Raw genomic sequence first — 27189 nt, 5'->3', positions numbered from 1 at the left:
GGCCGCGCGGCGCCGCCGCGCTCCACCAGCAGCTCGCTTCAAAGAGCGGAGGGTGGGGGGACAGGCTTGTCCCAAGGAGGCAACAATCATGGCACACACCGCCATGGGGACATGAGACTTGAGCACTGAATTGGTATCCGTGGGGGGTATGGAACAGATCCCCATGAATACCAAGGGCCAACTGTATAGTCAATATGAAATTAGAACTCTCTCATTCTTCACTGACTAGAATTTTTAGCAGTTTTCTGATGAAATTAGTGTCTTTTTTAAAGTATGTAATTTCTAGGGCGCACTGGTAATATGGAGGATCTGAAAACAGGTTTTGGGAATCACATATAGCCCAAAGGTGAATTACCTTTGCCACTCCTGCCACTAAAGAAACACAAAGAGAAAGACAAAGATTGTTTCACCATTCACCCTTGCAAAAGAAGCCAAGCAAAAATAATTGAACAACATGCATCATAGCTCGTTTGTACAATAGCTAGAATTTAGAATTCTGGCTTAGCATCTGTAGTCTGCCTCTACCCCTATAATCAACTGCTGCTGAAAAATGGAATACAGCAACCTTTATAACCTGATACAACCCCACACTCATATACATTGGCTATACAGTACCTCTCATTTGTACTAAAATCCAAGCTAGACTCAAGCATGGCTAATGACTAACATGTCTGGATGACACAGATGCACTTCACAAAGTCTTTACACAAAAGACACTCAGAATATTAGATAATTATGTTTTATTTTATTGTCTACAAAAACTACCATTTTATGTATGGTCAGTATTATTCCTCCATAGAATTCTATCTTAAATACAAAAACAATAAATAATAGGTAATCAAATATTAGCAATTGTTAAAAACAGAAAATTAATAAATTATTAATGAAATAAAAGTTAAATATTGAAGAAAATGAAATTAATATAAATGATTGTTCAGAGGATTTAGTTACATACGTAGTTTAATGGAAACATAGAATCACTGACATTTTTAGTTCTTAATGATACAGCATCAACCTACACTATAGGTAGTTTTAGGTTGGTGGACACTCTTCATATACGCAAAAGGAAAAGCTTCATCATATTGCATTTTAGAAGCAAACCATGAATGCAAAGACACTAATGAACCCAGAATGATGTGTAGATTGAATTATTGGATTTTCTCTAGAAGCTGGAAATGGCAAAGTCAAAATATCTTCAACTCCAATTTCCAGAAATAATATTAAAAAACATTATTTCAGAAATAAAATATTAAAGACCTGGAGCTCAAAATCACTATTTTATCCTTATGACTTCTAGATCCATAATAAGATTTGAGAACAAAGGTAGATTTTTAAAAAAAACATAGTCACTAAAGAAGCAAAATCATTGCAGTGTTAAAAAATAACATGAGTATAAATCTGATGTATAGGTGACTTAGCAAATATGAACCCGATAAGACTCTTTTTTATAAAAAAAAACAAAAACAAAACAACCAAAAGCCTACCTCCATTTTCTTCTCCATTGCTATTGCTTGGCTCAGCCATTTCAGTGCCATCCAATTCTGATTCACAACTTAAATCCAACGTTCCATCTGCTGCTGGCATGTAGAGTCTTCCTTCATATATAAACAAATGTGATCATGTGTCTTGGCACTTTAGAAATGAACTCTTCTTTTTCTTTTAAAAGAAAGTTTACAAGAGTAAATGTGATTTCTGACAACTGCAAGAAGAAATAACTATTCGCCAAGTTCCAATGTGTATCCCCCTGAAAGTTATATGTAAAAATTCGCTCATTTCTTTTTTCGGCTTAATTCAACTGTCGTTCCAGCTAAAAGAGACAGAAATCAGCTACTGAATAATAAGTGAAATGTTATATAAATCCCATTGATTCAATGGGTCTACTCTCTTCAGATTAGCAAATGGCTTTAGGCCTCTAGATGGCTGAATTTTAAACAAGCGAGTTTCTACACAAACAGATGTGAAATATAACAGTATTAATGTAAGACTTTCTAGTTAAATATACATTCCCATCTACACGAATTGCAGGAAAATGCTGCATTCCCATATTATGTTCTCTTCCTCTCAGTACTCATTCCTGATTGCCAAAACAATGGAGGATTTACATGGTAGTGAGTGTTTACATTCTAAATGTTTTTTAATTTGTTTTTACAGTCTCAATAGATCAATAGCTAACCAAATAGAGAAAACTTCCTTGAATACCATTAGCAAGCTACAGGAAAAGATTCCACCTGAACATTACATTAGGAGGAACTTCCTGACAGTAAGGGCTGTTCCGACAGTGGAATGCACTCCCTCAGAGGGTGATAGAGTCTCCTTCCTTGGAGGTCTTTAAAGAGAGGCTGGATGGCCATCTGTCAGGGATGCTTTGATTTGGATTTCCTGCATGGCAGGGGGTTGGACTGGATGGCCCTAGTGGTCTCTTCCAACTCTACGATTCTATGATTCTATGATTCCATGATTCTAAAAAGCCCATAATTTTAACTCTCTGAAAAATTCTCTGTTCCATATTGATTATGTCACTTTCATTCCTCATTTCAATTTCAAAATTTATAAATTTGAACTAAACACTGTAAGGCTAATCTGTTCCATTAAACATAAATATACTTTTCTGGAGGGTGAGTCTTAGCCTTCTCACTCTCTTTCATGCACTAGTCAAAGAAATGCATTTGATTAAATGTCTCAGAAAGGGATTCTATTAATACACCATAAAGCTGTTATTTGAACCATCGTCATCTAGATTGTAACATGTGGGTGTTCCCCAAGAATAATGCTCATTTTAAATATCATGTACTGTGTTGTAATAATATTAGCAATCATCTTGAGGTTAACAATTAATTAAAAAGAAGGGAAAAAAATTAAATTCTGGAACAATACATTGCTGATGTCAGAGAACAGACAATGTTAAACTTGTACTCCACACTGTCTTATATAATTGCTGGACATGCTCAGAAAGACATGCTCATCTCCCCCAATCCAAATTGTTTACTTGTAACTTTCGGTAGGGTTTTCAGACTTACTTTGAGTGCGTAGAGTCCTGCCTTGCCAGGGATTTTGAAGAATGTCCCATCACCAACACGAGTGTTAGTATGAAGCATTGCATTCAGACAAGCTAGTGGAGAAGTGCCACTGAAACACAAAAATGGGGAAAAAATATAGTTGTCTGAAATGGAGGATTTTCTTGTAAAGCTCTCCCCCCTTACTTTTTTTAAAACTCGTGGTCTCCTTAAAAAAGAAAGAAAGAAGAAAAAACTGCAAGCCTCCCAACCCTGAAAGCATCTACATTACAATAACAGGCCAGTTGAAACTTAATCATATGCATCTGTCCTTTCAGCTTCAGGCAAAAAGTCTGTAAATTATAATTATACAATTTTCACACAGTAAACAGCTCTACATTGAAAAGGAACTGCAGTCCAAATATTTATGTAAAATTACTTTGCAAATAGCACCATGAAGTCTCATTTTTAGAATGTTACAGACAAAGTGGCTGTTGCACATGAATGATCAAAAACCGCACCAAGTTCAAGAGCAGCTGCATCCCATAGGATGGAGAAGCAACAAAAGAATAATAAAAAACCAATTTAAAATTGCCAAGTTAGCTATGAACAAGTAGGAGCAGCATCGCCTTAATACAACCAAAAACAAACATTCATCGTGTATATCCTTTAGACAAGCGCAGTAATTTCAAGCATTTTATGTGATAGACAACTATGCTAAGTACACTTTCTGGGAAGAAAGTCTTTTTGATTTGGACTGACTGCTGCTTAAGAGAGAGTTCCATTTAAGAAAATTATTATATAATCACACAGTCTATGGCAGGAAAGGACATTTTGTAAGTGGTTAAAAATTCAACAGATTTCAAGACTTCAAAATTGGACAAGTAGAGCACAGAGCATCTGTGTTGTATGTTCTTCAGAAAAAGGAGTCTTTATCCACTATATGCACACACGTACGCACACACACACACACACACACACACAGAGGTAAATAATTTGAGACAAATATGTTTGTTGAAGGAGAACCATTAATTTACACAACTCTACTTTATTTACTACAATTGCAGTAACTTAAATTAAATTAAACATAAATTTAAAAGTAAACTGCAGCTCATAACTTTTTCCTCATTCATGTCCTAATTAAACAATGTTCACACCAATATATCATTGATGAAATTATGAAGATAATATTTTCATTCAATAAACAGGAATATCAATTACAACTCTTTAGTTGTTATGAAGTATGCTTATAGGCAAATAAAGTGTCATGAATTAGAAGGAAATTAATCAAAACTAAATGCTGGTGTTAAGACAATATTCTTCAGAGGTTTCATACTACTTCTACTCAGTTATAATTGAATAACTAGTGCTTTCATTTAATAACATTAGCTAGTGGGTATAGGGATTTTTAAAGCTAACAATTAGATTGCTAGCTGCTTTGTCAGGAGCTAGCAAAAAGCAAGATATGAATTGATGATATGTAGCATGTCTGGTGCTGATGGAAGCTATGATCTATAAACGAATGGAGGTCCTCTAATTGCCTGATTCTAATATAAATTATTAAAATAAATATATGAACAAATACAATGCTGTTTGATCCAAATTTACATGAACTACTTTGCTAAGGCAAGACAAGTATCTTTATTACAACAATGAGGTTGTTGTTAATTTTATTTATATCCTGCCTTTCTCCCAGACTGAGATTCAAGGCAGCTTACAAATTGAAATGATTGCAATCTAGTTAAAAACATACAAATAGTCACTACTAAAATAGAAACTATCAGCAATATTATAAACAATTTAAAAACATACACTAAATGATAAAAGCAGTTAAAACAGTGTAATTTAAAAAAAAAAAACACAGTGCCCTCTTAAAAGCCCTTTCCTCAATTTAGGGCCTCAACAGACTGGCATAAAGACTGCAGGAAAAGAGATTCTGCCTCAACATTAGGAGGAACTTCCTGACAGTAAGAGCTGTTCGACAGTGGAACACACTCCCTCGGAGTGTAGTGGAGTCTCCTTCTTTGGAGGTCTTTAAGCAGAGGCTGGATGGCCATCTGTCGGGTATGCTTTGATTGAGATTTCCTGCATGGCAGGGGGTTGGACTGGATGGCCCTTGTGGTCTCTTCCAACTCTACGATTCTATAATTCTATGAAAGAGCTGGTGTGGGGGCGGAGTGGTGGCATGGCGACCACATGCCTGCTGCCCTGACTCCACCCGTAAGCTGGTGTGATGCTGCCCAAGCAAGCACACAGCAGGCGGTGTCACACTGCATCTTTGGTGCAGTGTTTTCTCTGTGCCGAAGAAGCGTGGTGCAAAAAGGAACCACTTTTTGCAGCTTCTTTTTGCACTGCGGAAAGCCCATATCAGGACCGCAGCATGCAGTTGCCGTGGCCCCAATCCAGCAAGGAAAGGGGTGGTATTCTGCCCCATCTGTATAGCCGCTTAGTCTGCCAACTATAGTGAAGACTATAGCCAGGTTAGGGCCTGGCTCTCCCTAGCTCAAGCCCAGCATCTCTTACTTATGTTTTATTATTGACTGATTTATTGCATTCACAGTGGGCAATTCTGTGGAACATTTATTTCTTTTGGGACATATGAGCATTGTCCATTACAGATCCCACAACTCTGCATGTGATATATTATGTGGAACGTCTTAAATATCCATTTGTCACAGACAAGTTTCTCATTTTAAGAGAGAGAGAAAATACCACCGTGAAGAGTATTTGTGATCTGAAATAACACCTGTCTGATTAATGAATCAGATTACCAATGCAGTTAATACAGCACTCATTTTTTTTTAAATTGCATTTTAGTTTTCTGTCAATGTGTGTTAATCTATATTATAACGGCAAAACTCAGAATAAGTGTTCAGAGCTAATGGTACAAAGGCATCCAAAGAGCTTTACTGCATTCTGCCTACAAAAGGGCCTATAGCCTCCCTTGCACAGGATGGACCTGACCCAAATCTCAAAATTAGGTGTTTCACTGCTGGGAATGGAGAAGAAAAATTGTATTGCTTTTCCCTTTACTGCTTTTGCACTAAGGCATCAAACAGACAGTCCAAAAGGGCCACCGCTGGTCCTCTCAGCAGATGGGGAATCACGTGACACACATTCCTGGATCACGCTGGGGCCGACTAATGTGGCCCAAACCCACCCACAAAAGCAGCAGTTTTTTAACCACTCCTTTTCATGGCCCATTTGGGGCAGAGGCTGCCCTTGGGACCATGGTGTCTGATTGCCATGATCCCTGCCTCTGGCCACTCCGTCTTCTCTGTCTGCTTTGCCCCAGGGTTACTCTGTGGTCATGTGGGTGGGGAGCAAGAGTGGCCCAGCTTTTCTGTCCACACACACCCTCCTTTAATAAAATTTCATCCGCAAAAAGATGCAGAACTGTGTCTCCAACACTGTCTCTTTCCTTCTATTTTATGATTTTATTCACCACCTGATGAAGAAGCTTGTGGGCTTCCAAAACTGGCATGTTCAATTTAGCGTCTTTTAGTTGGGCTGGTAAAGATATCATCACAATGTGTACTTTGGATTTTGATTAATAGTCAACAAGACTACCTCTGTGTTTTTGAAGTACCAGTAAGTAGTTACAAATAACTACTTAATTGCCATTAATTCCTTTTCAAACCAATTAAGGAACATCTACATTATATTACAGTTGCAGCCACAAGGCTAACTTCATGTCTTTTATGCAGTAAATATACGTTTAATCATTTTTATAGTAACAGGCCCGTGGCCTCACTGAATGATAGATGAAGGATAGCACATCATTCTTCAAATGATGGTTTGCAGTGGCCATTGTTGCTGGCCTGAAACAGACAGTCCAAATAAAGCAGCTTCCATATGCTTTGGGGGTGTGGTGTTCATACAATGCATACCTCCTCTGTGAGGAGAGTGTGATGAGCCAGGAAAAGCTGGCACAAAAAGGAGCAGCAAAAAGCTACTCCTGTCGGTGTCCCACTGGGGACCATGGCAACAGCCAGCTTTGAGAGCATGTGATCACCATAGTATCCACCTAACCACAGCCGAAGCAGCCTCTGGCTGCTCCTTTTGGCCAGTCTGCTCCGTTGTTTCATGGTCTAATGGTGAAATGAATGAAAAGGACCACATTTTGTGCCACAGGCCTGGTGTTGATACTGTTCAGATTTTCATTTAAAAAGTAGTGTACAGTGGGCCCTCTCCTTACACGGGGGGATCTGTTCCGTATCCCCCCCCCCCGTGTAAGGGAAAGTCTGCCTATGCTCGAGTGCCATTGTTCCCCTCCCCAAGCAGCTTCCGCATAAGCTGGAAGCCGCGTAAAATGCTTCCGCGCTAGGCACGGGCACACTGTATTACTACCGTATATGCTCATATATAAGTTTAGAAATTTTAGTCATAAAATTAACCAGGCATATGTACAAAGAGGCACTCCTTCAAGTTTCAAGTTCCTAGGCTACTTACACTTATGCTTTCCTCTCTCTTCCTCATTGATGAATGAAGACGATAGAAAATTTCAACTTTTGGTTCTGAATAAGCTGCAATTTCCCTTTACATCCAAATTTGGGAATCCATGGTGTGTGTTTTTTAACTCAGCTTAGCTAACAAACCAAGACATGATATTATATTTCAGACTGGGGGTTTATGTTCACTAAATCCATTTTTGCTAAACTCAATGACAATAAACTTCCTTCCTGAAATTGAACACAGTGAGAATGGTAGATGATTCAAAATGGAAGGTATAAGCTTCCAGTTTCCTGTCCTGATGCATGAGAAGGAAAGGAGAGGGGAATGCAAAAGTCCAAATTATGCTCATAATGAAAAGCCATGGTTCCTTACAATTTCCGAAGTGGGATGGGTATTAAGCTGCTTTTGATGTTTGTAACAGAAAACAGCTACTAATACAGTGTGCCCTTCTTCTACACAGGGGATCAGTTCTAGGCCCCCCCCCCACGTAAAAGAAACTGCATGTAATGGGGCTTGTGCTCATGGTGGTGCGTGTGTGCCATAGGTGCACGCGCCATTGTTCCTTCCGACGTGTGGTGCCGCTTCTTCCAGCACCGCTTTCAGCATATGCTGAAAGCAGCGTATAATGCGCCCGCGTATGACACGGGTGCACTGTACAACCATTCTGTGATATGTGTTTGGGTTGTGTGTCTACATATATTGTACCTAATGGGCCAAACCATCACATTGTGCAGGAGCCTGAAGCTCTGTCACATCATTTCTGTTTCCCATTTGGGATTATTTAGGGCTAGGGAGCCTGCCCCATCTTTTTAGGGGAGGCATTTTTAGGGGAGGTATTTGAGATGAAGGAGGACTTGCTATTTGGAAACTTTTTTGTGCGTTTTTACTTGAAAATTGCCAGATTTAAAGAAAAAAAATATTCTGGGTGGTCCAGGATACTTGTGGAATCTTGGGAGGCTTGGGCACCACATGTGGCACACAGGCTACACTTTCACTACAGCTGGCATCCAATGATCTCTGCACTGAAGGTGGTTCATGAAATAATAGCTCTGTTTTCTCCTGACCCCACACCAAACCCTCCACAGAGCTGATGGCCCTTCTGTACAATATGATGGGACAGAAGCGGGCTGTTGGGGACAAGAAGAGTAATTCCAAAGCAGGATGAAGGCATATTTCATGCACAGTAATGCTTCCTGATTTAATTAGATTACCCCCTCTGATAGAAACCACAATGCATCAGTCATATTCAGGATGACATCTGAAACTCCAAAAATGCTTGTCAGCTCTGTAGACAACAGCAGGAATTAAGAGGATTTATTTCTTTTTCTACAGACCTTCTTCTACTCTGGAATTTTAGGATCCAAACTTATGTTTTAACTGTTAGTAATATGTATAGAAAATGCTGAATCTATCAGCCATTGGAGGAAAGGGGTTTGTTTATACAGTTAGAGATTTCTGTATGTGGCATTGTTGTACCACCAATTCACCAACTAGTCAATGTCATTTCTACACTAATATCATGATAGAATTTCTGCCAGAACTGTTTTTTTTTAATCTAAAAATATATTGTTGGTTGTCATAATTCAGAAAAAGAAACAAAATGTTACAAAAAGCATCCATAAAGCCAGAAAATATTTTAATACAAATTTCCCTTCTGTAATTAATAAAAGTTAACAGAATCGCATTAGACTTTTAAAAAACGGGAAAAACAAAACCCAGTGACACAATATTTTCAGAATTTCCTCCTAGTTATAAATATGCCATCATGTGGCAACATCCAGTAGTAGTAACATTTATTCGGTCGTTGATCAGTATACAAAATAACTTGATAAAATAATAATTGCAAAATACAATTATTAATAATTGTTAGACACAATTTCAGATATAAATTCAAGGTCATGTTATACACATCATCTGGCAACATCCATGTTTTTTTAATCCCCTGTTTCAATTTTGAATTACCTTCATTTTAAGTATTCCGTGTGCTTTATTTCTTTGAACTAATTTGTTATTAATTTCAAGCAAAAAAAAATTGGTGCAAAAGTCTCCAACATTTTGGACCTTTGAGCACCCTCTGCTGGGCTCTAAAGCAAGAGTAACAAAATAAAGATAATGGCAGGAACTATACTTCCAGGATTCCATTACACTCCGTATTTTTTTTAAAAGGGGGAAACCATGAGCACAATTAAAGCTTATTTACACATTGAGTTAGTGTATTTTATTATTATTAACCTTTATTTATGAAGCGCTGTAAATTTACACAGCGCTGTACATGCAATCTTTTAGTTAGACGGTTCCCTGCCTTCGGGCTTACAATCCAAAAAGACATGACACAGAAGGAGAAGGGAGTGGTGGTGGGAAAGGGTAAGAGGTCCAGCAGTTCCTCTCTACCTTCGAGGCCTGGACCAAAGCAGATGGACTGGAGGGAGGGCTTGGCTTCAAAATGGAAGGTTAATCTTCATTCAGGGAAAATACATACTCTCAAGTAGGATAATACATATACAATACATAGCAATACAGGAAATGGTTCAATAAACAGGCAACAAAAGAATATCAGATAGTAAGCGACAATTATGCAATGCCTGGAAAGGCTTCTCTGAACAGGATGGTTTTCAACTCCGTTTTGAAGCTAGTTAAAGAAGTGATGGCTCTTGCTTGTGGGGGAAGAAGGTTCCAGGAGTGAGGGCAGCAAGTGAAAAGGGGCAAATCCGGAGGGGGCAGAGGAAATCCTGGGCTGAGACAGAACCCTTGACTACCAGAACGGAGGGCCCAAGTGGGAAGGTGAGGAGAAAGAAGGTCTGATAAGTAAGGAGGGGCCAGTCCATGGAGGGCTTTGAACGTCGACAGCAGGAGCTTATACTGAATGCAGAAAGGGAGAGGGAGCCAGTGAAGGGATGCCAACACAGGAGAGATGTGGTCAGAGCGGTGGTGGAAGTGATAATGCGTGTAGCTGAATGCTGGACAGAGATTAAAGGACGGAGGTGAGAAAGAGGAAGCCCAGCCAGGAGGATGTTACAGTAATTCAGTCGTGAGATCAACTGGGCCATGGACCAGGATCTTGGCAGTAGAGGCAGAGAGATATGGTCGGATTTTGGCAATATTGTACAAGAAGAATCTATAAGCCTTGGCTGTGGTCTGGATCTGAGGGATACACGACAGAGAAGAGTCAAAGATAAAACCAAGACTGCGGGCTTGCTGGACTGGTTGAATAGAAATGTTGTTCACAGAGACAGAAAAGGAGTTTTGAAGGGTGGGCTTAGGAGGAAAGAGAAGAAGCTCCATCTTGGACATGTTGAGCTTCAAACGCTGATGGCGCATCCACTGCGAGACAACTGTCAGGCAAGACGAAACTTGCTGTTCAAGCCTTGGAGAAAGGTCAGGGGTGGAAAGATACAGCTGGGTGTCATCGGCATACAGATGGTAGGAAAAGCCAAAAGAGCTGATGAGTTTACCTAAGGACAGTGTGTAGAGAGAAAACAGAAGGGGACCCAGAACAGAGCCCTGGGGAACTCCAACAGATAAGGGAACAGGAGAAGAAGTCTGACCCCCCTGCAACTACTGCAAAAGATCGGCCAGACAAGTAAGATCTAAACCAGTCGAGAACAGAGTCTGAGAACCCAAGGTCAGAGAGTATGTCAATTAGGAGACAGTGATCAACGGTGTCAAAGGCTGCAGACAAATCGAGAAGGATGAGAACAGAGTAAAGGCCATTAGTGTAAAAAATGATAATGAAATGTATGAAGTTCAAAGTTGCTAGTGTATTCCTATTTTGTCTAATGGTTATCTATCAGCCAACCCAACATTTATTTTAAAATTAAAGCCATCTACCTAATTGGACATCAGACTTTAGTTACAAAGAACTTGCAGTTCTCCTGCACAAAAATAAATGCTACTTCTTGGTTCTGTACAATGTCAAAGTTTATAATACAGTCCTACTCAAATGTAAATCCTATTGTACTGAATGAGGCTTACTCCCAAGAATATGCATGTAGGATTGCAGCCTCAGAGTGCAATCCTAAACATTCTAAGGAGCTACATCCCACTGAACACTGTGAGATCTTAGTAAATATGCCTCGGCTTGTGCTATAAGAGCAACTGGGCATCAACTCACCTTTAGAAATAAGGCTTTCAACATTAAATAAAAAGTCTTATACTCACCCAGCAAAAATATTTTAAAGTTTCTAGCCCAGGCAAACACATAGATTGAGTTTTATTATGGGGGAAGAATCCTAAAAATAATTGTTCTGTGTACTGTGTACAAATATCAATTGACATTTGTTGTTGTGTGCCTTCAAGTAATTTCTGACTTAACAGCAACTCTGAAGTGAATCTGAAGATAGGATTGTCCATTCCACTGTATTTCCCATTTCTATGTATGATCGTAAAAACTGGATAGTGAATAAAGTGGATAGGAAAAGAATCAACTCGTTTGAAATGTGATGCTGGAGAAGAGGGTTCGGATGATACTGTGGTCTGGTAAAAAGACAAAAAATAGGTCCTAGAGCAAATCAAATCTGAACTCTCCCTAGCAGTCAAGATGACACAGAGGCTATCATACTCTGGCTATATCATGAGAAGACATGACTCACTAGAAAAGACAATAATGCTTGGTAAGGTAGATGGCAGTAAGAAAAGAGGAAATCTCTCATTTATAGGGCCACCATAAGTTGAAGTCAACTTGAAGGTAGTTAACTACAACAAAAGTGAACCTAGGAGGGTTTCTGTGAGAGATTTTTTCACAGGAAGAGTTGCCATTATCTTTCTCTGAGGCTGAAGGAGTGTGAGGTCACAAAGTGTCTTTCTGTGACTGAGTGGGGATTTCAACCCTGATCTCATGGAGTACTAGTCAAACTCAAACTGCTATACTACACTGTTATTTCTTTATTCGGGGAAATCAACATTTGTACATCCATAGACATAGTAATGTACAACTGTTGATTTCTCTAAATAAAGGGGTAACACTCTACCCTCAGTGTTGAGTTATGACAACTATTCCTCTCACCCATGATGCTAGTAATCAGCCTCCATTGTAAATCCTCCCCCCCCCCACTGCACACACACGTTCCTCCAATTTGAAACACAAAGCTTGAAAGTTATTCTTTGTACATTATTTTCCAGAATGGCCAAGCTGGCAGGCAGAGAGTTTTGAGAATGGTCACCCCAAAAAATATTTTTTCAAGCCACATCTCCTTTAATGTGCTTGTCCATTTATAGATTATGCCATATACAGTTAAAAGTTTTCAAAAGACTCATAGATGTGGAAGCAACTATTTTGGTGCTACAAAAAGTGGCTGCAGCTACAAGGCTTAAGTACTGGTGTTCCAAGTAGTCTGGAAGCTTCTGTACATACATCTGTATGTGTACTGCCCTATCCCTTGCAGATATTCACACCATATGCATAGACACCAGGGGAAGAGCAACTCCAGAGTACACAATATTAGAAGGCAGAGGTACTTGGTGCAGCCCTATTTTCATGTTGCTGTAGACATTTGTTAGAATTTCTGAAATAGGCTGCTTCCACATTGCAGAATCAATGCAGTTTGACACCATTATAACTGCTGTGGCTCCATCCTATGGAATCCTGTTATTTACAATTTGATGGGCCACCAGAGCTCTCTGACAGAGAAGGCTAGATATATCACAAAACTAGAAATCCCAGAATTCCATAGCACTGAGCCATAACAGTTAAAACAGCACCAAACTGCATAAATTCTGAAGTGTAGATGCACCCTAAGATTACAGTGGCCACTAAATCCACATAAAAAAGTATTAAATCTAGCCTCAGTTGTACAAGGACAACAAGAACAACAACAAATGAGTTCATAGACCAGTTTCCAGCAAAGCTTTATTTTACATCAGATGGTATTAACATGTTTGTTTTTGTGGTCCAGATTACTAGCATTAACATTTATTTATGATGGCTATGATCCAGCCACAGAAAGTATACTGTACCCATTAACTTCAATAGGACAATTGAGCACTTGCAAAAATATCTCTTAATAAAACCAATGGGGCTGAAAAATATTAATGTTGGCTTGACTGTGCTTATGAACACACAAATAGTGTATAAATCCTTTTTAAAATTTTATGTGCTAACTCAATTCCCAAACCCTCAAACTGATTCATAATGAATAGTGAAATATATTTTTTTATTTTTATATAGAAAGCCTCATACAAAATCATATGGTTTCTCCCTTCCATAGATACAGTCATCCCTCTTTATCTATGGATTCTTTATCCTTGGATTCAACCATCCACAGCTTGAAAACATTAAAAAAAATGTAAATTCCAAAAGGCTAACCTTGATTTTGACATTTTATATAAGGGACACCATTTTACTACATCACTGTACATAATGGGACCTAAGCATCCATGGATTTTGGTATCCATGGGTTGTCCTGAAACCAAACCCCAACAGATACTATGGGACCATTGTACTTATAATGTGCTTTGCTAACTGTGCTTTGCTTACTTCCTCAAAAGTTCACAATCCCCCAAACCATGATTTGAGTAACAGAAACCATCTTTCTCCTTTCTCTCTTAAAATTTTCTTTATTTTTCTGGTTAGCATTAAACCGCAGTTGGGAATTTAGTCCAAGTGAGTAAACTGTGGCTGGATTGTGCCTGACCTAAATACTGTTAGAAACAAAACTGCAGTTCTGGTTTAGAAACCAATCATAAACTGCTGATTTCACCAGTACTAAATGCTAAAAGTGAAAGGGGAGTTGCACAGTCCTTCCCCCCATTTATGCAGCACTACAGTTGGAAGTCAACTTTTGTTAGGGTTAGAGGCACAGGATTCTTGCAAAAGTGAAAATACTGCAAATATTTCTAGCCACCCTGTATTAACCCCCCCCCCCCCCAAAAAGTGTACAGTGGATGGCTGGATCTGGCTGTGTGTGCATTCCCTCACTTGCTTGCTCACTCTGGTGGCAGGGTGAGATGGGATGGAACAGGAGATGGGAGGAGAGACAAAGCAGACACTTGTCCCATTTCCCTCCTCCCATCTTTCTGTGTGAGTAAGTGAGCAAGTGAGTGCAGGAATGTGCAAGCCCTCACTCCTCATGCTCCTCAATGCCATACCCTTCCTTCTGCCCAACTAAATGAATGTGAGGGAATGCATGCACAGAGTCCCATCCACCCCATCAGTTTGATTTCCTCCCAGCAACAGTAGGTATTATTGAAGTCCCTGTTAAAAGTGTCATGTGGCATCAGAGGAAGTGGCAGCAAATACAGTAATCCATGAGTAATCAAATCCAAGAATGCTTTGCCCGCAAATGTGGAGGGATGACTGTACTTTCAGTTTTCTGTTTATACTATTGTGTTTTACTTTTTGTTGTTGTTGTTTTTGACTTCTCCAAATGATTTGAACAAATTAGAATTCTCACAAAAACAGAAGACTGCTGTTTAATCACTAGAAAAGAATAGTAGTACAGTATCTACAGATTATACTGTAAACTGTCCTGGGAATACTAATTAGCACAAACGATCAGGATATATAATTTAGAAATAAATGAAAGAAACTGTTTTTTTCACATATGTCATAAAAGCAACACCATTATAGAATGGAGACTGGAGACAAAGAAGAGTACTTGGAAATGCAGGTGGTGCTTGAACAACACGTGAAGAAAAGCACAATTATCCCAGTTAAAAACACTATGCTTTGATGTCATATTTTGTACTAAGATACAATTAGTCCTGGGACATATTTTGTACTAAAATCATGCACACTCTTCTGGCAACTCTGACTCCAACTACTTTCCCCTCTATTGTTTTGGGCAGTAGGTGTAAGAAACAGTGGGGAGGCCTGTGGCCATTGCTATTCTAGAGGCAGGCAGGAAAAATAGATGCTCATCCTACCATGGCCAGCTAGAACCATGGTCTTGGACCCCTCACTCTAAAACAGGCCTGCAGAACATATGGCCATGGGCCACATGCAGCCCGCCAAAGGATTTCTGGCGGCCTGCAAGGATGTGGAATAATTTCAAGGTTCCTCTACAGCTCAGCCTCCTCTTAAAGAGAGGGCCATCCAGAGGAGGAGGGGGGGCAAACACTCGCCCTGCAAGACTCCTCTGCCACCTGGCTTTCTCCTGAGGAGATGGCTGAGAGGAAGAGGATGACAGGCAAACACTTACCCTGCAAGGCTCCTCTACTGCTCAGCTTTCTCCCGAAGAGAAGGCCGGGTGGAGGAAAAGGCAAATGCTAGCTCTCAAGGCTCCTGTGCTGCCTGACTTTCTCCCGAAGAGAAGGCCAGATAGCAGAAGAGAAGAACAGACAAATGCTTGACCTGCAAGGCTCTTCTACCACCCTGTTTTGTCCTAAGGAGAAGGCCAGGCAGCAGTGGAGGAGAACACCCACATTGTAAGGCTTCTACAATGCTTGGCTTTCTCCTGAGAAGAAAGACAGGTGGTGGTGGAGGAGGAGAAGGATGGGCAAATGCTTACCCTGCAAGACTCTTCTTTTGCCTAGCTTTCTCCTAAGGAGGCCTGGCAGCAGAGGAGCAAGAAGGACAAATGTTCACCCTTCAAGCTTCCTCTGTCACTCAGCCTTCTCCTGAGGAGAAGTCCAGGAGATGGAGGAGAAGGACAGGCAAGGATCCTTTGCTGCTTGGTTTTCTCCTGAGGAGAGGGCCGGGCAGAGGAAGATCAAGATGGAATTAATATTATTTAATTCTAATTAATATTATGAATTCATTAATTTTTAATTAAAACCTATCTGTGGCCTGAATAAGTTTAGCCTATTTTTATTTCGGCCCCTACCTTCTGCCAAGTTGTGCAGGTCTGCTCTAAAATGAGAAACTGCAAAGTTTTCTATAAACATCCAAATGAAGCAACCCCTGATGGTAGTGGTGGACAGGAGAGAGAATTTTAACTTGTTGGAGATATTGTGTACAAGTTGCTATTGTGGCACAGTAGTTCATTAGGTTCAGATGTGAGAAGACTTTTCATTAGAAACTTTCACTGAGGTTGAAACATTTTTTCCTAAGTGCTTGAGAGGTTTGTGAAGCTGCAGTTACTCCGGAGGCTGTCTTCCCCTGGGACCTTTGGCCTACTTCCAACTACCTTATTGCAGACTCAGGCCCAAGGACTGCCTTGCCTCACCCAGCTGTGTCCCTGTGAGTATAAAAGCAGGGCAGAACTGCTGCAATATCCTCTCCCAGGGCTGAAGAAACCATCTGCTGCAAAGGCAAGTTTAGTTCCTGAAGCTGCAGTTACTCCAGAGGCTGTTTTCCCCTGGGACCTTTGGCCTATTTCCAACTACTTTACTGTGGACTCAGGGAACATCAGGCAGCAGGCCAGCTGAAAGCCAGCCAGCCAGGATGCTGAACTTCCCTTCTTTCCCCACACGACTGGGACCTGTGGAAGCACCAGCAGATCGGCAGTGAGAGCAGGCGTAACTAGAGCAACACCTGGGGTGCCAAGCAGAGGCTTCTTAGCCACCCCTCCTTCCACCATCCTCAGCAGCTTGGACGTCCGGCAGAGGTTTCTAATGTCACCCTTCTTTATCTATTAGATGTCTTGTGGTGTTCAGGCAATGTTATCAAGCACTGTCGGCTTTATTTTTCTGTTCCTGTCATTGTTATATTTTCTCATGTTGATTATTGGATACTCAAACCTTTCCTTCCCCATGGCTCCATGCATTTCTCCTAATATGATCCCTATTCAACCTCTTCCTATCTCTGTTTCCATTATTTTGTTCACTCTGGAACTGTCGCTCTGTTGGTCCGAAAGCGACAATAATTCACGATCTTTTTCTTTCTAAATCATTTAATTTTCTTGTTCTTATTGAAACCTGGCTCCCAGCCCATGACACTGCTACCTCTGCTGCCCCTTCTTCTGGCCGACTTTCTTTTACCCACACAAACCGCCCTGAGGGTTAAGAAGAAGGGGTTGGTATCTTATTGTCTAATTCCTGCCAGTTTCAAGTTTTTTCTTTTCTCCCTAGCTATTGTTTTTCTTTCTTTGAGTCACACTCTATTAGACTCTTTTTTACTTTACAGCTGCGGGTTACAGTCATCTATCTCCCTCCTGGTTCTGCTACCTAGTTCCTTTCGGACTTTGAGTTTTAACTGACATTTTTTTTCTATCGGATGCAGCCCCTTCTTTGATCCTAGGTGACTTTAATATCCACCTCGATGAATCCTTCAACATCTTGCTTTAGCTCCCTTTTAGCGTCTTTCAGTCTTCAACTTCATTCCAACTCTTCAGCCTATTCTTGGTCACTGCTTTGACCTAGTTCTTGCTGCTAAATGTGTCATTTCTGACTACTTGGCACTTGATTCTCCATTGTCTGATCATCATTTAATTTCTTTTACTCTAACTTATATCTCACCTTCGCGTCAAATTGTTCAACGCTATTTTCATGATCTTCAGTCTGTTAATTGTGGCCATCTCAGTCAATCTTTGGATTCATCTCTCTCTTCTTTATCTCTTGGGGACTTTGCTGATTCAGCTATGTCTTTATTTAACTCTACTTTTTCTTCAACTATTGACAGTATCTGTATGCACGTCTTTCTCTATGACTAGGCCTCAGCCCTGGCTTATTCCCATTGTCAAGTTCCTTCGGTCCTGCTCTTGAGCTGCCGAACATCTTTGGAAAAAGTCCAGGGAGTGGGCCAATTTTATTCATTATAAATTCGTCCTTTTATCCTTCTCATGCACCCTATCCATGGCAAGACAAAATTATTACAAATCATTGATCTGTGCCAACAAGAGGTGTCCACAGTGTTTGTTCTCCTGCTTCAACACTTTGCTAAAACCTTCCTCTCCCCCTGTCCCTTCATTATTTTCCCCTACCAACTTCGCCAACTATTTCATCACTAAGTTCACCACTATTTGATCTGAGATAGTTCTTCCTGATTTGTCTTCTACCACTAATTTTCTGGCACCTTCAACTAAAAAACTGTGTTTCCTCCTGTTTCTTTGGACGAACTCTCTATGCTGATGAACTCTTCCAAACCTGCAACCTGTTCTCTTGATCCAATTCCCTCTCGTCTTCTCATCTTTATAGCCCTTTCTTTTCTGCCCTTACTTCTCTATATCTTTAATCTCTCTCTCTCTCTACAGGCTCCTTTCCTTTGGACTTTAAACATGCTCTTGTTTCCCCAATTCTGAAAAAATCTTCTCTTGATCCTTCTTCTTTGTCTAACTATCATCCAATTCCTCTTCTTCCTTTTCTTTCTAAGGTTTTGGAATGGGTGATTTATTCTTGCTGTCTTGAGTTTCTTGAAGCCAACTCCATTCTAGATGCCTTTCAGTCTGGTTTCCGCCCACAACATTCCACAGAGACGGCCCTCACAAAGATTTCTAACCATCTTTTGCAGGCCAAGGCGACTGGCCTTTACTCTGTTCTTATTCTCCTTGATTTGTCTGTGGCCTTTGACACTGTGGATCACTGTCTCCTAATTAATATACTTTCTGACTTTGGGTTCTCAGACTCTGTTCTTGTTTGGTTTAGATCTTTTGCAGTGGTCATGGGTGGTCAGACTTCGTCCTCGGTTCCATTATCTGTTAGAGTTTTGGGTCCCCTACTGTTCTTTCTTTACACATTGTCTTTAGGAAAACTATCAGCTCTTTTGTTTTTTCCTATCATGTCTTCACTGATGACACTCAGCTATATCTTTCCACCCCTGACCTTACTCCGGGGCTTGAACAACAAGTTTCATCTTGTCTTTCAGCTGTCTCTCAGTGGATGTGCCATCGGTGTTTGAAGCTCAACATGTCCAAGATGGAGCTTCTTGTCTTTCCACCCAAGTCCACCCTTCAATACTCCTTTTCTGTTTCTGTTGACGACATCTCTATTTGATTGGTCCAGGAAGTCCTCAGTCTTGGTTTCATTTTTTATTCTTCTCTGTTGTGAATCCCCCAGATCCAGGCCACAGCCAAGGCCTGTAGATTCTTTCTCTACAATATTGCTAAAATCCGTCCATTTCTTTCAGCCTCTACTGTCAAGACTCTGGACCATGCTCTGGTCATCTCGCGACTAGATTATTGTAACCTCCTTCTGGCAGGGCTTCCTCTCTCTCACCTTCATCCTTTAATTTCTGTCCAGCACTCAGCTACACACATTATTACATCCGCTCGCTGCTTTGACCATGATTGTCCTCTTTATCATCCTTTCACTGGTTCCCCTTCTGTATTCAGTATAAGCTTCTGTTGTTGACTTTTAAAGCCCTGCATGGGCTGGGCCCTCCTTACTTATGTGAGCTTCTTTCTCCTCATATTCCCACTCAGGCCCTCCATTCTGATAGTCAAGTTCTGCTATCCCAGCCTAGGATCTCCACTGCTCCATCTCAGATTCATCCCTTCTCAATTGCTGCTCCTCACTCTTGGAACCTTCTTCCCCCATGAACACAGGTCATCACTTCTTTAACCAGTTTCATATCTGAATTGAAGACTATATTGTTCAGAGATGTGTTCCCAGGCATTGTATGATTGTTTATCCGATTGTTATCTGATATTTGATGCTTTTTTATTTGTTGCCTGCTTATTTTTATCTAATTCTACTTTGTATTATTATCTATTGTTTTATATGTATTTTGTAGAATGTACGCCATTGGCAGGTTTCATTTTTATCGATTTTATTGTTTATATGTACAGCGCTGTGTAAATCTACAGCGCTATATTAATAAAGTATAATAATAATTGAGAGGGAAAACAAGCCAGCCTTCCTCCAATCTGGGGAACTCCAGATGAATTGGGACTGCAGCTCTCATTATATGCATGTTGGCTGGGGATGATGTGAATTCCGAACCAGATAATAGGAAATTATCTCATAATAGGTTGGCTTTCTTAACCATGATTCACTCTCCTAGAACACTCATGTGTTCCAAATGGAATTTAAATTTTATTTCCTGGACTTTAAAATGCTTTGGCACCCAGTACCAGAGTGGTCTGCCTACATTGATATCTCTCCAACACCAACAAAAAATCTTTTCACAACATAAACTCTTGCCAGTCAAACTGTTTCTGTTTTACACTGGAAGAAAATGAAAAAACACCACACACAATGACCTTCTGAACATTCAATGGGTATATACAGAACTATATTGTTGGAGATTCCACAAAGTCCATGAAGCCCATTTCCTTGCCTTCAGACTAGCTACAATGTACATCATTTTCTTTGTCACTCAGAAATTGTTTCTATTTGCCTAGCCTTGCCTTTTAAAAACTAGTAAAAACACAGTGGTGGCTGTTGGCTCCAATACTAATAAATCCATTTTAGGTTGCAGTTGGAAGTCACCAGGATAGGTTTAGCACCTTGGATTGTTGTTGTTGTGTGTCTTCAAGTCATTTATGATTTATGGTGACCCTAAAGCAAACCTATCATGGGGGGTTCTTGGCAGAATTTGTTCAGAGGGAATTTGCCCTTGCCTTTCTTTGAGGCTGAGAGAGTATAACTTGCATAAGGTCATCCAGAATGTTTCCATCGCTGAATGAGGATTTGAACCCTGGTCTCCCAGCATCCTAGTCAGCATTTAAACCACTACGTGATGCTTGCTTTCCACCTTGGATTGCACCTTTACATTTCAGACAAAAACCTGGAACAGATTCACTGCCTCAATAACACCAGAGTCATCATCTGGCACCACAAGTAATGGAAATTTTCCCAATACATGATTAAACATTATTCACTCAACTGACATTTCAAATGATTAAGTTTTAATTATCTAATTTACTTCCAAATATTGCTAAAATGCAATCCCACTGTAGAGTAAGCATTTGTATGAATTCACTTGGTTGGCACTATGAGTATTTTTTTTTTAAATGCAAACATTGGTCAGAATAATCATTGGTGGCAAATGGGTAGCAGTTTTTGCTTTCTATAACCCATTTTCCATAATAAGCACCACTATAGTACACTGTAGAAGGGAATACTTCATTGTTTTAACAATGTATACAATTGCAAACACACACATATTCACCCATAATTTATCAAGTCTTCACCTTATGGCTGGGTAGAAAACAGTCCCACCAGTCCACCACAACAGTATTCACACAAGATCTACAATGCCCACTCCCCCCAAAAAATTATGGACACCATTTTCAAAAGTCTTACTCCATGAAACTTCCCTTCATCTATTTTCCTTCACAATGTCACCTAAAGCGGGGTGGTTTATAGTCCTGCATGGCAAGGCCAGTCCTGTGTGTTTGAGAAATATATCATGGGGGTAGGTATGTACACTGTGAACAGAGTGTTTGGCATATTGAATCTATATTCAATGTAATGTATACTTTAACTGTATGGATGAAAATATCTGGAATTGTCTTAACAATAAGAAGCTATGCCTGGATAAATTTTCTAAATCTTTTATAAATCTCAGTGCTAATATTCCAGATATGTCCATGACCTAGCGAAATACAATATTGGTCTAAATGTTGCATTATTATTTTTTTCAAATCAAATATTTTCAAAGCCAAAATGAAGAAAATTAAATTAAGCAGATCACAAACACCCTGCTCCTCTTGTTACAATGGAAGCTCAGCTCAGCAGCCCAAGAGAAAACAGCTGTGCATATCTGCTTTAGGTTTACAAATTTCATTACCAGCTTCTTGCTGTTTCATTTTCATTTAAGCAAATACACAACATTTCTTTTGTTTGGCATATTAGTGTGGGAATACTGAGAGACCACTATGACTTAGCCTCCACACTTAAAATGAAAAACAAAAAGTTATATAAAGATCTTACAGCTAAAAAAATCATTTCAAAGGATAGCTCATTCTAAGTCTGTAGCCAAAATCACACAATCCACGGTGTTTTAGTATTTTATTCACAAATCTTGCCAGATGCCATACTGTATTACAGTTATGTCTCTGGATCCTCTTCCATCAGGTCATACTTAAGATTAGTGATGATTAATATGGCCACTTTCATCCTAGGGGGGAAAAAAGCAGAAACAAAACACGCTAATGGAAAGTTTAAAAAAAGCAAAAGAAGAAATACAGACTTGTAGATAAATACCTTGCCAGATCTTCCTTTTAAGCCTCATTTTGTCATATGAATACAAAAAGTCATGGTGCTGAGTGAACTATATTTATTTATCTACAGTCCTGTATAATACAGTGTAAACAAGCCCTTCAGCAGATTCTTGTACATATCTGTTCAGCACTAAGCCCCAATGAGTTCAATTGGGTTTACTTCCAAGGCATGGGCATAGGATAGCCGCCTTACCAGACTAGTGTAGTAATGTAGAAATGTTTTATAATAAAATAGAAAAATATAATAATGTACTTTAGTGGAATAACTATGTTCTTTTGATGTAACATAATAGCCAAGATTTAATTTTTTTTGTTCTTAAAGATGGTTGTCTAGACATGGTTATAACCAGACCAAGGAAAAATATTATTTCCAGATATTGGGTGTGATCTAATAATAATACTGTCACAGGTATTTTCTGGTAGTGAAATGAAAACAGCCCTTGCAGCCAGTCATGTGGCATTTATGCATATCTCTCTGAAAATAAAATATCTAATAAAGTACTAAATTAACAACCTTTGCTTGAGATAAGACAGCAGATCTACTACCCAATCCTTTTATATTTAACAACATAGCTTTACAACCTCCTCCACTTCTGTCCAGCTCTCTACATTCAAATGAATCAATTTCTGAATGTGTCTATAGAGTCTATTAGTCTATTCCAGCAAAAACAGAGAATCCTAAAGCACCCTAAGGACTAACAAATTTACTCTTGCATAAGCTGTCATGGCCTAGCGTTCACAAAATTTCATGCTATAATAAATGTGCTAGCCTAGCCTTTAAAGTACCACAGGTCTTTCTGCTGCAGACAACTAAACAGTAAGCATTATAGTTTACAGCACAATCCAATGCATATTAACTCAAAAGTTATCCCTATTGCGTATTAATAGAGAAGATTCCAGACCCCCTTTTACAAAACACAGTTTTTTCAATTTTGTGGATTTATGGCCTGTTACAGACAGGCCAAAATAAAGCTGCTTCGAGTCACTTTGGAGGTATGGTATTTCAATGATGCAAGAGTCCCAAAGCCACACCAAAGCTGCACTCTATATCCTTAGGACCCGGATTGTGGCGTTGTGTGCTTCTTTTGGACTCTTAGCATGCATCATTGAAATACCATACCTCCAAAGTGACTCGAAGCAGCTTTATTTTGGTCAGTCTGTAACAGGCCATTGTTTTTTAAGACACATTAAACAGTTCCAGGCAACTATATGAATGAGAACTAGGAAACCAAGTAATCAGCCTGGAAAAGTAATTGTTAAGAATGTATAAAACGTCTTGGGTGAATTTCAGTGATTGGCTCTTGGCTCTTAAGATAACCTTTTCTTTTCCAAAAATATATAATCTTAGTCTGAAAATTGAATACAAATGTTAACAGCTAAATCAAACTAAACAGGATGTATTAACTTCGTTTTTATATGTATGAGCTAGATTTTTACACAGTTCCCATAAAAAATACAGTCAAACTCAAAAGCTGTGTGCACTCCTGTTTCTGATAAAATCCTGTGTAGAATTAAAGGGGGGAGTATGTTCTCAGCAAGTTATTGCAATGCTTTCATCTTTCAGAATAAGCAGACAGACTAAAGCAATTTGATCTCACAGCAAGAAAAAAAAGCTGCCTGAAAAATCCAGGGAAGTAACATGAATATCCCCTCTAGCAAGCTTTAAATGTAACAAATAACTTGCATTTAAAGTGTCTCATTTGCAGTGAAAGTTGCAAGTGCATATGATCCGTATCAAGATTCTTTTGCTGAAAAGATCTGCATGCATTTTTAAAATGCTAATTCTCCAGAGAAAGAATTAGGGCAGGGCTTTAAAAAAAAGTCTAAATTTTAGGATTCATGTTTATATATGGAAGACATCACAGATTATTCACACTATATATTCAGTTTTCATAGCTAGTTGGTCCACGGATAAATCAAAAGCAGTACTACAGTTCCTTCCAACCAATAAAGTTGGTTGTCATAATACATCTCGTAGTTAACAGATCTTCAAGCTGGTTCTAAAGCTTCACCAGTTTGCCATGGACTATAATTGGGACAGGACTTTATTGGGGCCATGTTTAAATGGCACTCTTAGATTTAAACTTATTAAAATTAAGTTTTAATAAATCCAAAGTATTTTAGTGATTGTTTTATTATGTAGGGGTTTTTATTTTATTTTATTTTGTCTTTTTAAAGCTGTCTTTTATGTTACCTTGGAAATGTTTATCCTAGAGGTTTTGGACGCAATTTAACTCTTTTAATTAAAAATACACTTTATGATAGCTTCCTATTTGCAAGGATCCATATGCCAATTATATAATCCATTGTAGATGGAACAGTAATAATCAACAGGTATATGGACTTTTGAAGAAGATGATAGACTGATCAGGAGACCAAGTTTTTCTAAGTATTTTGCTGTCCCTAACCTCTGTGGATCACAAAATTTTGGATGCTTCACTTGAAAATTGGGATAGCAAAAGCAGATAAAAATCTCTTTCATCCACCAGAAAATGAGATAGGATCATTTATATTAATATTCAAATCCTGGAAATATAAACAGTCATCGGCGGGGTACAGACCGCCGCTTTGCAGCGGTCTGGCGCCGCCGCCAGAAGGTCCGCGGGGGAGCCGGAGCCTTCAAACGGCCCGACTCCCGCGCGGACCGAAAAAAGAAGCTCCAAAATGGAGCTTCTTTTGGCGTCGCGTTTGCGACGTAGCGAGGCGCCAGGGGCGCGCTCGCTACGTCAGCAGCGGCGCGACGCGTCTGGACGCTAAGCGTCCGATACGCAAAGATGGCGGCGCCCATGTAGAAAGGGCGCCGCCATCTTGTACGGACGGAGTCCGTAATAGGCCCAGGGGCGTCTAAAAGAGACGCCCCTTTTTTAAAATGGGACGTCCTCCGGACGTCCCAAAGGGCCGTCTAGAAAGCCCCATCATAAATTACTTTAATTGGTTCATGGGAAACTATTGACAACTACTGCGATTTCCTATGGGTTCATCTCATCTTAATTTTTTTTTTAAAAAAAAAATAGACCTTCATTTATTACTTACTTACAGCATCCTCTTGCCTCTACAGTGGGCCCATGGTATCTGCTGGTGTTTGGTTTCTGGAGCTATCATGGATACCAAAATCGGTAGATGCTCAGGTCCCATTAAATACAATAGCATAGTGCAGTGATGGCAAATTCTTTGGGGGCTGCGTGCTGGGAGTGGGACTTCTGCCCTCTGGGGATGGGGCTTCCAAGGTGGGACCTCTCCCCCTGCCCTTTCCCTTGCTTCCAACTGTCTCTGAGACAGATAGAAGCTGGGGAAGGTCCAGGAAGGGGGGGGCGCGACGGGCACACACTGGTTGCCAAAGCATAATAGAGCAGTACTGTTACTTAGCTGATCTAGACATTATACTTCTATTCTAAGCTAAAGAAGAAGAATAAACTATAATGCCAAAATACAACTTGAAGCACATTCCTGTAGAATTTAAAGACAATGTGGTTAATAGATTTGAACTATTAGGCCTAATTGACAGGAAGGAGAAGAACTATGGATGGAAGCCTGAGCCATAAAAAAAACTTTTTGTAGCCAAAAAGAAAGAGAAGTCTCAACTGATGAAACTCTTGAAGCAGTCAAGGACAGAAGACAAGCAAAAGCAAAAGGTGACAGAAATAGAGCCAGAATCCTGAATACAAAAGTTCAATTACTTGTGCACAGGGATAAGGAGTACTATAATAATCAATGCAGAGAAATAGAAGATGAAAACCAAAAAAAAGGAATACCTTTTCCACAGGATCCCAGAAATCAAAGAGAAATTTAAAACAACTATGTGGGTGCTCTGCAACCAGCAGGAGAACACATTACTTGATCAAATAGAAATAAAAAGATGATGGGGGGAAAGCACAAGAACTTTATAAAAGAGATGAAGGAATAGCAGATTCAATCAAAAAAGAACCATATGAAGATGAACCTGTAATTTTAGGAAGTGAAATGGAAGCTGCACTCAGAGACCATGGAAGAAATAAATCACTTGGAATAGATGGCATACCAGTAGAGCTGCTTCAGGCTACTGAGACAGACTCTACTCTAGTTCGAGGTACATTCCGTCAATAAATATGGAAAACAAAACCATGGTCCACAGAAATGCTCAATATACATTCTGATTCTCAAAAAGGAGATACCAGGGATTACAGTAACTATAGGATCATAGAATCATAGAGTTGGAAGAGACTGCAAGGGCCATCCAGTCCAACCCCCTGCCATATAGGAAATCTAAATCAAAGCATCCCTGACAGATGGCCATCCAGCCTCTGTTTAAAGACCTCTAAGGAAGGAGACTCCACTACAGTCCGAGGCAGTTTGTTCCATTGTCGAACAGCCCTTACTGTCAGGAAGTTCCTCCTAATGTTGAGGTGGAATCTCTTTTCCTGTAGCTTGCACCCACTGCTCCAGGTCTTAGTCTCTGGAGCAGCAGAAAACAAGCTAGCTCCCTCCTCAATATGACATCCCTTCAAGTATTTAAACAGGGCTATCATATTACCCCGTTTCTTCTCCAGGCTAAACATCCCCAGCTTCTTAAGTCGTTCCTCATAGGACATGGTTTCCAGACCCTTCACCATTTTGGTTGCTCTCCTTTGGACACGCTCCAGTTTCTCAATGCCCTTTTTGATTTGTGGTGCCCAGAACTGGACACAGTATTCCAGGTAGGGCCTAACCAGAGCAGAATAGAGTGGTACTATTACTTCCCTTGATCTATACAATATATTTTTATTGATGCGACCTAAAATCGCATT

General features: G+C 39.8%; 2 protein-coding genes across 10 annotated transcripts in view; both read right to left on the bottom strand.

The window, feature by feature from the left end:
* The window catches only part of SPIDR (scaffold protein involved in DNA repair), a 1328422-nt gene that overhangs the window by 1118387 nt on the left and 182846 nt on the right, over nucleotides 1-27189 (bottom strand). The gene's annotated exons all lie outside the window — the stretch shown is intronic.
* The window catches only part of ASXL3 (ASXL transcriptional regulator 3), a 166835-nt gene that overhangs the window by 73629 nt on the left and 66017 nt on the right, over nucleotides 1-27189 (bottom strand). For 6 of the 9 annotated variants that reach the window (XM_042463164.1, XM_042463160.1, XM_042463166.1 and 3 more), the window contains one exon: nucleotides 3018-3126. The exons of 2 other annotated variants lie outside the window; for them this stretch is intronic. In XM_042463164.1, coding sequence (XP_042319098.1) covers nucleotides 3018-3126 — 109 coding nt within the window. Of the gene's footprint in view, nucleotides 1-1484; nucleotides 1599-3017; nucleotides 3127-27189 lie in introns of those variants that run through there. One more of the 9 variants, XM_042463169.1, reaches the window with a different exon arrangement.

The sequence above is a fragment of the Sceloporus undulatus genome, chromosome 4 (assembly GCF_019175285.1).
Source record: "Sceloporus undulatus isolate JIND9_A2432 ecotype Alabama chromosome 4, SceUnd_v1.1, whole genome shotgun sequence".
Taxonomy (NCBI): domain Eukaryota; kingdom Metazoa; phylum Chordata; class Lepidosauria; order Squamata; family Phrynosomatidae; genus Sceloporus; species Sceloporus undulatus.
The sequence above is the reverse complement of the archived record's forward strand: the minus strand, read 5'-3'. Positions and strand labels throughout refer to the sequence as shown.